Source organism: Lissotriton vulgaris, chromosome 3_1 (assembly GCF_964263255.1).
Source record: "Lissotriton vulgaris chromosome 3_1, aLisVul1.2, whole genome shotgun sequence".
NCBI classification, from domain to species: domain Eukaryota; kingdom Metazoa; phylum Chordata; class Amphibia; order Caudata; family Salamandridae; genus Lissotriton; species Lissotriton vulgaris.
Genome location: NC_141689.1, coordinates 1,148,015,900 through 1,148,028,176, shown reverse-complemented (window position 1 = coordinate 1,148,028,176; position 12,277 = coordinate 1,148,015,900). Strand labels below are relative to the sequence as shown.

The 12,277-nt window shown below is 38.1% G+C and overlaps 1 protein-coding gene across 1 annotated transcript in view; it reads right to left on the bottom strand.

Annotated features, from left to right (window-relative positions):
* The window catches only part of LOC147727586 (uncharacterized), a 335,530-nt gene that overhangs the window by 188,897 nt on the left and 134,356 nt on the right, over positions 1-12,277 (bottom strand). Inside the window, exons 4-5 of the mRNA XM_086963650.1 lie at positions 6,826-8,013; positions 5,846-5,918 (exon numbers count right to left, since the gene is read on the bottom strand). Of these exons, the coding sequence (XP_086819776.1) occupies positions 5,846-5,918; positions 6,826-8,013 (1,261 nt within the window). The remainder of the gene's footprint in view (positions 1-5,845; positions 5,919-6,825; positions 8,014-12,277) is intronic.

Here is a 12,277-nt window from a genome sequence, read left to right as displayed (position 1 = left end):
GAGAAGAAAATGAGTACTTTTGAGAATTATTTAGAAACTTATATGGACGTAAGTGTTTCGGAGAGGTATTTAAAAGATAATGAGTTAGCTTATACAATTTGGCCACGCGGAAATGTATGAGAGAAGAAACTGTGTCTTTCAAATACATTTTTTATAGGAGATTGCTGCACGGGATTTTGTTGAGATATCTTGAAAAATAAGTGGTATACTTTAATTAGGTTGTAACTGTGGAAGATGTAGTGTGCTTACTCAAGAAATTGCGAATTTGAGGAAAACATTTAAGACATGTTTTTTTCAAGTATTTATAATATGTATGCAGATTTTGTATGGGTTTTTTAAACACAATCATTTTGATTGTGTTTTTTTTTCCCCGCTGTTATATGATGATTAATGTTGAAATCACTCTTGATAGTGAAAATCAATGTTTTCTGAGGACAGCAAAAATAAATCATTTAATATGTTGTTTACTTATTTTGCTACATTGTATTCAGAAATATGTATTATAACAGATTTTTTTTTACTCTCCTCCACAGATATTATATTTATAAGGTACGTATATTTAATAATATCTGACAGTTTTGTTTGGACCTGTCTTATTGTTTCGTATTGTTTTTTCTATAAATAATATACTTTATAATTTTATTTTTAATTTCTTTCCACAGGTGCTACGTTTTCATAAGACATTTTTTTTTATTTTATTTTTATTAGGTAAGTATATATAATAAAGAAATTTTTACAACATTGTGTTATTTATTTCTCTATCCTTCTTAAAACAATGTCATCTTTTATATTGAACACTTCCACATAGGATTGGGTGCATTGTTAGAAGGTATGGTTTAAAAGTGATTAAATAAACTGAGCGATATTTCACTGAGTGAGTTTAGGAAAAGTGATATATGAAAACGATGGTGTATATGGTATTAAATGTTACATGGTGTTCTTTGCAGGACTTTAAATCCTGTGTTGTAGTTCCAATTTTGACTCAAGATTAGGGGGCTGGGGGGCTTAGTGGGACTTGCATGGTCATGATTGAGGTACTCCTTTTATGAGCCATGGTTCAGATGTGTTTATGATAGAGTGTTTCCGTCATGGTTCTGCTTAGTGAATAGAACGTGTTAAGGAAGCACAATGTTAGTGTTGTGCATGCATAGCGGCAAGTTCATCAGAAATGTTGTTCGTCCTGAGGACAGATCAGACAATGTTCATGATGGAGGACGTTTGTGATGAGTATTGAACCATTTAACAGTTGTTAAAAAAAACCTGAAGGGGTTTTATAAAGACGAGATATGTTTGTCATTCTAGAGTCCTGTATCATAAAGAACTGTTCTTCTGAACTAATACGTATTGAAATTAGTTGACTGTCATTTATGAGATTTTACTCAGTGACTTTCTGGGCCATATTCTTTCAAATCTGTACATGTGATTGCTGCGTGAAGACCTACCCCTACTTCAATTTGAATATAGAGGTATATTATGAAAGGTGTTTATCTGTGTTTTTTTTACTTTAAACGTCAAGAAAGCAGAGATAAAATTATCTCTCTATTATTTAGCAGCTGCTAACACCAGTTAGGAACACTTAGTAGAAGATAGTGAACATTTTGGGTGCACTTTGTATGTCAGTTGCATTTATATGTAATGAGATGCAAAGTGGGCGTGCCAAGATGTTACCGACTGAAAATAGTCTTTAACATCGTTATCTCTTATTACTAACTTTTGGAGATATTTGCGCTAAGCGGGAATATTTCTAAAAGCTAAGACTTGCCTTGAGTAGTTCTTAGCTATGTTATCCAATGGGGGGTGGATAACATGGCTAATAGCATTAGGTCGCTATCTATGAATAATCCTGATTTTTTTGTGATACTTATGCTTTGCAACGTTTTTTACCGCATTTGCGTTAAACCTTATTAATACCAAGGTTTATTTGCGGAAGAAATCGCTGCAGCGCTGCGGTAAATGTTTAGGGCCATATTACCAAGAACTAGCGATAATTTTTGTCTCTAACTTGTTTAGACACAAAAATTATCGCCGCACATTGGCGATTTTTATCGCAGATAAACCTTGCTATTAACAAGGTTTATCGTAAATGCGATAAAAAACGGCCGCAATGCATGAATATCGATGAAAAGTCAGCGATATTCATGAATTATCGAGCAAATGCTCTTAGCCATGTTATCCACCTCCCATTAGATAACATGGCTAAGAACTGCTGAGGGCAGGTCTTAGCTTTTGGAGATATTTGGTGGTCGTTCATTTCCTTCAGATTCGGAAGATGAATGTGGAAGGGCAGCCATTTCAGCAAAGTCTTCCGGAAGATGCTCGACGTTGTTGTCTCTTGAGAGTAGAAAAGATTGTGAGGAAAGTGGGTGGAGTGCTTCGTGTAAATTACAGAACAGAAACTACTAAGAACCAATTGGAAGTCTTGTTTTCAAGTCACATGACTTTACATGCGCTTCTCAGGACGTGTAGGCGGTGACACTATCTAGTTACGAACGTGATTTGGAAGTAGTGATGTTCTTTAATGAAGTTTAAAAACGTGAAAAGAAGTGAATTCAAACACATACGGATTTGATATATTTTTACAGCTCGATCTAAGTATACAATTAATAAATTATAAAATCTGTTATATTTTTCAAAATAAATATTAAGGTGTGTACAATCAGTCACGCACGAATGATTAAAAAAAATTCGGCTCCATTTAATTAAAAAGTTTATAGGAGAAAAAAAGCCTAGGTTCAGTGTCTTTAACGTACTATAAGTTTTTTCATTGGTCTATGAAGAAATTCATTAGGTTTAAATTGGAAAGCTTCATGAAATAAATAGGTGGGTGTGTGCACTCGGTTCTGCACGTAAAATTGGTATGTCGATATTTATTTCAGGTATATCTTTCATACTTAGGAACTAGCATTCAAAAAACCTATGAAATTCACTGAAAAAACCATAGGTTTTACACACGTTATAGTTAGGAAATAGCATTTGAAAAACCTATGAAATTCACTGAAAAAACCATAGGTTTTACACACGTTATAGTTAGGAAATAGCATTTGAAAAACCTATGAAATTCACTGAAAAAAACATAGGTTTTACACACGTTATAGTTAGGAAATAGCATTTGAAAAACCTATGAAATTCACTGAAAAAACCATAGGTTTGACACCAGTTATAGTTAGCTGGAAATTTTACTGATATAAAACCAATGAAATTCCACGTTATAGTTAGTTGGACTCACTATAACTTGCGCGTGTAATGCACTGCTGATGACATCACATATTACATCACTCATGACATGGTCAGTGACATCACTCATGACATCACTGATGACACCATCCTTGTGAGAAAGTGACAGATATCATTTCAGTGTAATGTAACCCTTGAAACACATATTCAAAAATAGAAACTAACATTTTCAAAAAAATTGAGATACCTATACCAGTTACAACAACCAATTCAGTAATTCCAACATTTATATACACATCCACTAATTCACTAACAGTTCTATATAGTCACTCGTATATATGCTTACTGATTATATATAGTGATACAGCTATACATCCTATTATATACCGACAGACATCCAAAAGTAAATCACACATATATTCACACTTGGAAATAAACTAATAAACATCCATTTATTTACATATACAGATGTACACACAGTAATACCTTACTTCTAAGTAAACTTTCAGTTACTTACTCTTTTAAACAATCACTTATAGAAACACATATTTATTTAAACAGGAACTCTTTCAATCTCTCACTGTCACATATACTCAGTTATATATATCAATACTTACATAAACTACATTAAAACATATGTGGTTACTAATAAACACACTAGTGAAGCAGGTATTCACTGACTAACACACACATATACACACTCAGCCATCCATACAGTCCTGTACATCCATTAAGTCACTTATTTAAACATTTATTTTTCCATCAACCTCTACATATACATATATAAAACATATTTATTTTTTAAAAAGACACACATTCACTGAATAGTGTCATCAGTGATGTCATCAGCAGTGCATTACACGCGCAAGTTATAGTGAGTCCAACTAACTATAACGTGGAATTTCATTGGTTTTATATCAGTAAAATTTCCAGCTAACTATAACTGGTGTCAAACCTATGGTTTTTTCAGTGAATTTCATAGGTTTTTCAAATGCTATTTCCTAACTATAACGTGTGTAAAACCTATGGTTTTTTCAGTGAATATATATATATATATATATATATATATTATATATATATATATATAGATACCACTTGCTGAGAGCAGGAGATAACGTTGTGCATAAATTCCTAGGATTAGGGAAATAGAGAACACAATACACAATTCTGCCTGCTGTTTCCAGTATGTAGAGCTATTCCCCATTATGAGGGTGTAACTCATACTTATACAGTACTCAGGGGGTTATCCCACAGTATCACCCTGTCAGGCACTATGAAATGCATTACTTGGGCCTTTGTAAATTTTTTGCGGCCTTCTATATGAATGTTTTGTTTCACAGGGTTCAGCATTGAGTCCGACCCTTTTTAATGTTTTCATGCGCCCTTATACAGATGTAGTAGCTAAACATGGGGTGAAGCTAGTATCTTATGCCAATGATGCTCAACTGATTATCACTCTGGAACAGAATGAGGCTAAGACTGCTCATAAACTAGAGCTTCTCTACTAGATCTGGCCAAATGGATGAATTTTAATTGTTTGTAATTAAATGCAAGAAAGACTGCCATTGTTGGAGAAGGCAAACAACCTTTCATCTGGTCCCATGTTTGGTGGCCCTCTGAGTTAGGGTTGACCCCGGTACCTAAATCTGAGAAAAAGACCTAGGGGTGTGATTGAAACCACACTGTCTTTTGATGAACAAATCTCAACCCTGGCTTGCACGGGCTTTGGCATTTTGAAAACTCTGCATAAAATCCTAGATTTGCTCACACAGGCAGCAAAAAAAACAATATCTATGCTGTGATTATTTCATGCTTGGACTACTGCAACATTCTATATCTTGGACTTACAAAAGGCAGAATGTGAATGCTGCAGAGAGTACAGAATACAACAGCCATTATGTTTCTTACTATCCCAACGTCCTAAGATGTGCCTCTGTAGGGGCGGCTCTTGTAGAACTACACTGGCTCCTGGTGCAGGACAAAGTAAGTTTTAAAGCTCTATGCTTCTGTCATAGAATTTTAAATGAGAAAGACCCTAGCTAGCTGTTTCCTTTGATTACACCTTATAGGCCTATTAGGAATCTCAGGTCTTCCAGCACTGCTAGGTTGATTATCCCAAAGGTGCAAAGAGCGCGGATGGGAGGAAGATCGTTTGGCTTTCTTGTAACAAAAATGTGGAACTAGTTGCAGCTGGATCTCAGGATGCAGCCTCAGAAGTTCTGTTCCGTAGCGTAGGAAGTTAAAAACGTGTTTTTTTAGGATATTCCACGCTGGTAAGCGGTGAGGCAGCTAATGGAGTCTTGCTTACTGGCGATGAGGAAGAATTCTTAGCGCGGGGACACTCCGTTGGAGTGACCAGGCGCTTTACAAACTTCTAATCTAATCTAACTGGATTTCCTGTTACTCTCTACAAAATAAAAGGTCATCTAAAGTGAGGTATGACGGGCACAAATGCATTTTTCACAGTATTAGACCTATAGTCTAGGAGTCGAACACTGGCTACAAAGCAGAAGGCAGTCACTTATAAAGCATTTAACTGCTGTACATTACTAGTTTCTAAAGAATATTTAAATTAGAATTAAAACATTTGTTCGCCTGCTACATACAGCCACTCAATAATATTTAATTAAGTGAGAAGCTCATGTTAACACACTTTGAGGCAGATACCTACCAAGAATGATATTCTTCTTTTCTTCGTGTCTGAAAATGTCTTGGTCTTCATTCAAGCTGGCAATCAACACTACCTTGAGAAATATCAAAACACAGCATTAAATAGCATTGGAGCGAATGTGAACATGTTTGATGGCTTATTGTTGCCATATTTCATGGGTACAATGTTGCAATAACAGGGCAACATAGGCATTTGGTTATATTTATGGATATATTGCTTACAAGGTACACAATGCTACAGATAACGTATTTAGTCTCTGTGGCGTACAGCGGGCAACTGTCATTACTAAACTACCATCTACAGGCGACCCGGATGTGACGGAGTTCCCGGGCCTGGACACCGATGGAACCACACTCTCCATTCAGCGTTCGGCCAATAAATCCTATTATCAGCAGTTACAGTGGATGTTGCACTGATGTGCTCAGATCGCGCACATTCAACAAAAAGGAAACGCTTGCCAATGTGGGTGCTTCTATTTCCATTTAAAGATGGATCCAAACATTGTGTTTCCGATCCCTACTTTCTTAAACACGTAATAAACCTGTGATTTCTATTTTATGTTTGCAGTGCGAACGCTACCCGAAGGCACTGGAGTGGAGGGCTTTAAATGAGCACCAGTTACCTTACACAAGTACACGCTCATTTTGTTTTTTAGGCACAAGAAGATTAAGTTAAGTGTCTCGAATTTCAGGATGTTGAGTCAATACTGAGACTCGGACCTGGTTCCCTAGTTCCTAAGCCAGCAGGACTGGCTGTTACACCACATCCTCTCTTATTGATTTCCGCCTTGCACCTGGCCATACATCCAGCAAAAAATGATAAACATACCAGCCCAAATAAATACATAGCAACCAAGTCATCCGCCCCGTATATCTTAATAAACTGCCATTTGCACATTGGGCTCAAATATTTAAAAGAGAATGGTCAAGATCAACCCATACGGGGCAGATTAAAGAGTCAGCATTGCTTATGTGACGTACCTGCTCTGTAGATTCAGACACACTGTCATTTGAGTGCCCCAGGCTGGTACCAGCAACTGGCTCCAGAAAGTCACTGCTCGCATTCCTCTGCACGTTTATGTTTACACTTGTGTCCTCTCCAGTCTCATTTGTATCGACACCCCCATCGCTTTCATTCTTTTCTGCATGATCCTCAACGCTGACAATCTCACTGCCTTCAGCAGCAAACTTTTTGCTGGCCTCATAGACTACTTTTTCTTCACTTCTTGTGTTCTCATCAATTTTTTCAGTGGGTAGTTTAGTCTCCTTGCTTTCATCTGCATCATAGGGTTTGTCTTCATTGTCAATATCAGTGACATCAAGAAATTCTTCCCCATAAAGACTCTGTATGTTTGCTTGTGCCTCCATTTGGCTGTTGGCTTGGTCACTATCGTTGTCCTCTTCAGTCTGCATCTCAGTCTTCTCTTCCGATTCATGTTCAATTGATGATGCATTCACCTTTTCTTCCTCAAGACCTGTTCCCAGAATATTCTGTAACCTTTCTTGAACATCTTCCTGAGCCTGTGCAAGTTGAGGGTTTTGGCTGGACTCTTCCATGACAATCTCAGATGAGATACTTTCCTCCTCTTGCTTATCTATTTTAGGGTAGTCCTCCATCATTATAGGTTGGCCTTCACGTTCCTCGTCGCTTTTACCATCTTCACTCAGTTCACCCTCATCATCATAGTTTTCAAAAAGATGGGCTTTGTTACGATACTCCTGTGTGTCGTTCTCCGGACTGTCGCTGATATCCTCTTCTTGTGACCCCCTTCTTTCTTCATGCCGAACTGCTGTCTGGTCCTCTGTACCATGTTCTTCCTTGCTGAGACTATTTTTGTCCAGAGGTAGACTTTCATCACTCTCACTGCTCGGCCGTGATTCATTATGTCTCACAGTCGGTCTTTCTGCGGCGTCCAATGCTGCCATGAATCCAGGAGAAAGGAAACTAAAATTGTCCAAATTGCCTATTTGATTTTCACTGTTGTTTTGATGTTGGCTTTGCGCATCAGGCCCTGGAACATTGTGGTTAGTAATTTTGTCGTCCTGACTTTCACTGAGGTCTTGGTTGCTTTCACTACTTGCAATTTCCATTTCATGGCTTTCAGTGATGTTTCTATTGTGATGATTATAATGTTCCTTTTTGAAAGTACCTGGGAAAATGCTGTCATCCTTCAAAAGAAAAAAACATGTTTTCCCATAACTCCAAATGCAGGAATGTATTGATTTTTTTGAATCAACAATAAATAGGAAATTCTTTAACAAAGGTCAACCTAATTGATGACTAAAAAACATATCTGATTAGATCAGCAGACAACAACTCAGCATTATATTATGTGGCAAAATGAAAGCTAAGTGAGGCCTTTCTCATAGGTTTCTTGGCTTTACTCCTCCATAACTGATTTGCCTCTCAAATGTGTTAGCCTGCTGGTCCTAGATTTCCCCCTTAGGTGTTGTTGACATTCACTGTGGGCAAAGGAGCAGGGAATTCTGTGGATTATATGCCATGATATTGCAGAGGTCACTATGATCTAGTTGCAGATAAGGAAAGGATATATCCCTAGCATTGGTTATTGGGGCCGTCTAGAGCAGGAAGGTTAGGATTGCTAGAAGCAGGATTTGGAGATTGGAAACAAGGCCGCTCCAGATGAAGTGCCTGTTCATGAGATCTACAAATGCACACCGCTGGTAGGAGAGGAGGGTGAAATAGTTTATCGAGGAACAAGCAACATGAATTGGTTAAGGCATAGTGTACTGTGGCATGGGTTGCCTTCATACTGGCATCTCTAAGTTCTCATCTAATCAAAATATAACAAAGTCCTGTACATGCAGCCCCCAAAGGCTTGCCAGCCAGTGTCAGTGATCCATGCTCACACTGAGTACTAACGCATAGTGACTGCCTATATCAAATACTCTATGTTGGTCATCACATTGTGTGTATCTGTGTTTGTGTGTATGCTTGTGTGGGTGTGTGTGAGTGTTACAGAGAGAGACAGAGAGGGAGAGTGAGAGACAGAGAGACAGCGGGAGAGAGAGAGATAAAGAGAGAGATAGAGAGATAGAGAGAGAAGGGGAATAAGAATTCATGTCCGTGATGTCGCCCTGACCCTAGAAGCATTGCTCCAAAGAAGCTACCTGAACCCTTGCAGCTCTGGAAATCTGGTCATCACTTATGGCTTATTATTGGCATCCTTGTTATATTGCACACTCCTGGAATAATGCTATTCCTTATAGAATGATAGTTATTCTTGCCAAGTCATATTGCATTCATGCTCGGCATGATTACCACTCTATCCGCAATGTGGATCCTGTCATTAGGTGGCCATACTAGGCATATTGTGGGCATCTTAAACATGAAGAGATGCAGCAATGGAATCTTTCTGGGTCTGATGTAGAGAGGAAGTTCTTGGCATAATGTGAGCACCCTTGGCATGCTGGTGCCTATCCTGTCAAAATGTTGGCCATGGCAAAATGATGTCATTGTTTGTCATTTTTTGGTTCATCTTGACATAAGAGTAGCTATCTCTGGGACAAAGGTGAAGGTCATGCTATGTGACATTTGAATCCTTGACACAAAATATGATATAGTGAAGTCACAATCTGTTTGTATGTGGTCTCAGTCTGTATGAAACGAATGACAAGTTTTTGAAAACTTAAACTGTAGGACGGTGGATTATTATGTGGTGATGCTGGTTAGGCTTCACCATACAATACTCCCGCAATATACCAAAAGTGGTCCATGGATTCAAAATAATAAATCCTTAGCTCAATCGTGTTTGAGTTGCAATGAGCTGTCAGGCTTTAGTAGAGGAACATGTGTTAGGCTTTTCAGAGTACAAACATGGACGATACATAATTGATACGACTCAAATGAAATCCGACCCCAATTTCTTTTAAAAAGAGCATATTTTGTATCTCAATTTACACATCAAAACAAACAAGATCCAATACATATAACCGCAGTTATGGATTTCAGCAGAAAATATAAACCACAGCAATTCACGACAGCAGCACCTTTGTATTGTATTCAATGGGAAAACGTGATATTGACAATTGGTCACTTGCAGGTCGAGTTGCGTGGAACCCCAGGAGGGTAAAGGTGCTGCGGGCCCAGGGCCAAGCCCCAACAGTCAAGTCAATTCTGAGCTAGAGGGAGAATAAAGAATCTGGCACTCAGGACACATTGCACAAAAGTATTTTTTTGAAAAATGATACTACTGTGGTGCTTTAAGAGGGGGGGGCGACATCCCTGCATCAACTAACACATAGGTAAGAAAGTTGAAACAAATCTCTCAGCACACGCAATGGTGTTTTAGCCCATATAAGTCCCCAGTAATCCTTTTCGTTCTTAAGTTCTTTGCTTACTTGGGTTTATGATTCCTCTGCCACCAACATGTTTTTCGTCTGTGGGTATGTCACCCTACAACTTCCTGAGGGCTGCAATTCACAGATGCACTCTGAGGTCAATATAGTATATCCTCAGATTAAATAAAAAACACATATATACGATGATTTACCTTGGACTGCTTTCTGGATCTGATAATATGGTTTTCAGTGATGCTGACTTTCAAAAGTGACTCTCGCAAAACATAGCCGGCATGCTTGCGATCACCCTGTTGCATTATGGGAGGGGTAGTTCTGATACGGACATGTGCATATGTTGAGTAACAGACTTCCATGAAAGCAATTACCTCAGTAGGTTGCTAATTGGGGATTGAATTAGTGTTCGCTGCATTTTCATTTTGGCATTGTGGAATACTATGGTTGCAGTGTGAGTCAACATCTAATTAACGGCAGAGCGTCTTTCACTTTAGAAATGCATCCCAGTTCTGAGGGGGGACAGAGGTGCTTTTTATTTTTATTACGATATAATTGCAGCATGTTTTAAAATGTCAAATAATATGTTTAAGACTTTATATCTTATATAAATGTCAGATATACAGGCGACACATTCAGAGCTTTTGGCTTCTCTGATGCAATATATGAGGTTTCCCACTTAGGTTGGCAACATAAAGATTTTTTTGATGCTTAGACTCGTCAACCACACAACATAAATCTATGTGACTATGTATATTTTGTATGTGCATTGCACAGCATTTTATTTATTATCATAGCACTGGTGAAATGTAGAGGGTGTGTAGTGAGACATGTAGTATGTTGTTTATGTTTACTAATGCCTTAAGTGGGAGTGACTATTTAGTTTGAAAGTGAACTGGTGCCAAAAAGATTGACAAAGGCTTCATTGAAGTCTAAACGCGTCTCTTTGGTCTTGGGATCGAGGGGGACCTGATACAAAAAATAAGCTGAATGCCATCAACCTGAAGTCCGTGCCTTCTTCATTTGGAGTTTCCTGTTGAAGTAGGGTGTTCTGTTCATATATATATTCACTGAAAAAACCATAGGTTTCAGGCACCTTATAGTTAGAAAGTAGCATATAAAAAACCTTAGAAATTCACTGAAAAAACATAGGTTTCAGGGGTGTTATAGTTAGTTGGACATTTCACTCCTACAAAACCAGTGAAATTCCCCCGTTATAGTTAGTTCAGCTAACTATAACTCATGCGCCCGCAATGCACTGCTGATGCCGTCACATATTACATCACTCAAGACATGGTCAGTGGCATCACTAATGATGTCACTGATGACATCTCAAATTACATCATCCAGTGAATGTGTAAATCTCAAGGTCGATGGAAGAAAAAATGGGTATATAAGTGTCTAAATGGATGATTTTTTTTTAATTGATTGTACAACTGACTGATTAACACCTTGGCTGCTAGAGGTTTTCCCCTGCTGCGCTGCATTCTCTGATTTCCCATTGTTCATGACGATCTCAGCTCGTCATGGGCACACGACCAGTGTACTGCATGACGAGCTGAGCTCGTCATGAGCAGCGAAGGGGTTAAGAGTATCTTAGTGAATACATGGGTTAGTGAGTAATGTTTAAAAATGTAAATCTCTTTATTAGTCTCTCACTTTGCATATAAGTGGCTGCATGGATTGGTGAGGAGCTACATGAGTGTCTATATAGGTTATTAGTTGGTTATTTTAGTATCAGTATGAGTGTCTGTATGGTTCGTTGGGGGGGCATTACGTAGTGCATGTATGTATGAATGAGTGACTCACTGTTTGTATGTGTTGAAGACAGCATGTGTGCAGGACTGTATGGGTGGATGAGTGTGTGCATGGGTGTGTTAGTGAGTGAATGACTGTCTCAATAGTTTACTCATGAGTAACTACATATGTTTTAAACTAGTATATGTGTATTGGTGTATATAAGTGAGTATATGTGAGAGTGAGAGATTGGAAGAGTTCCTGTATAAATTATTATGTGTTTCTATAAGTGATTGCTTAAGAGAGAAAGTATGCAAGTAAATGGAAGTTTGATAATTTGTTTGCATGTGTGACTATGTGTGTGAGTAACTCTATGGGTGAG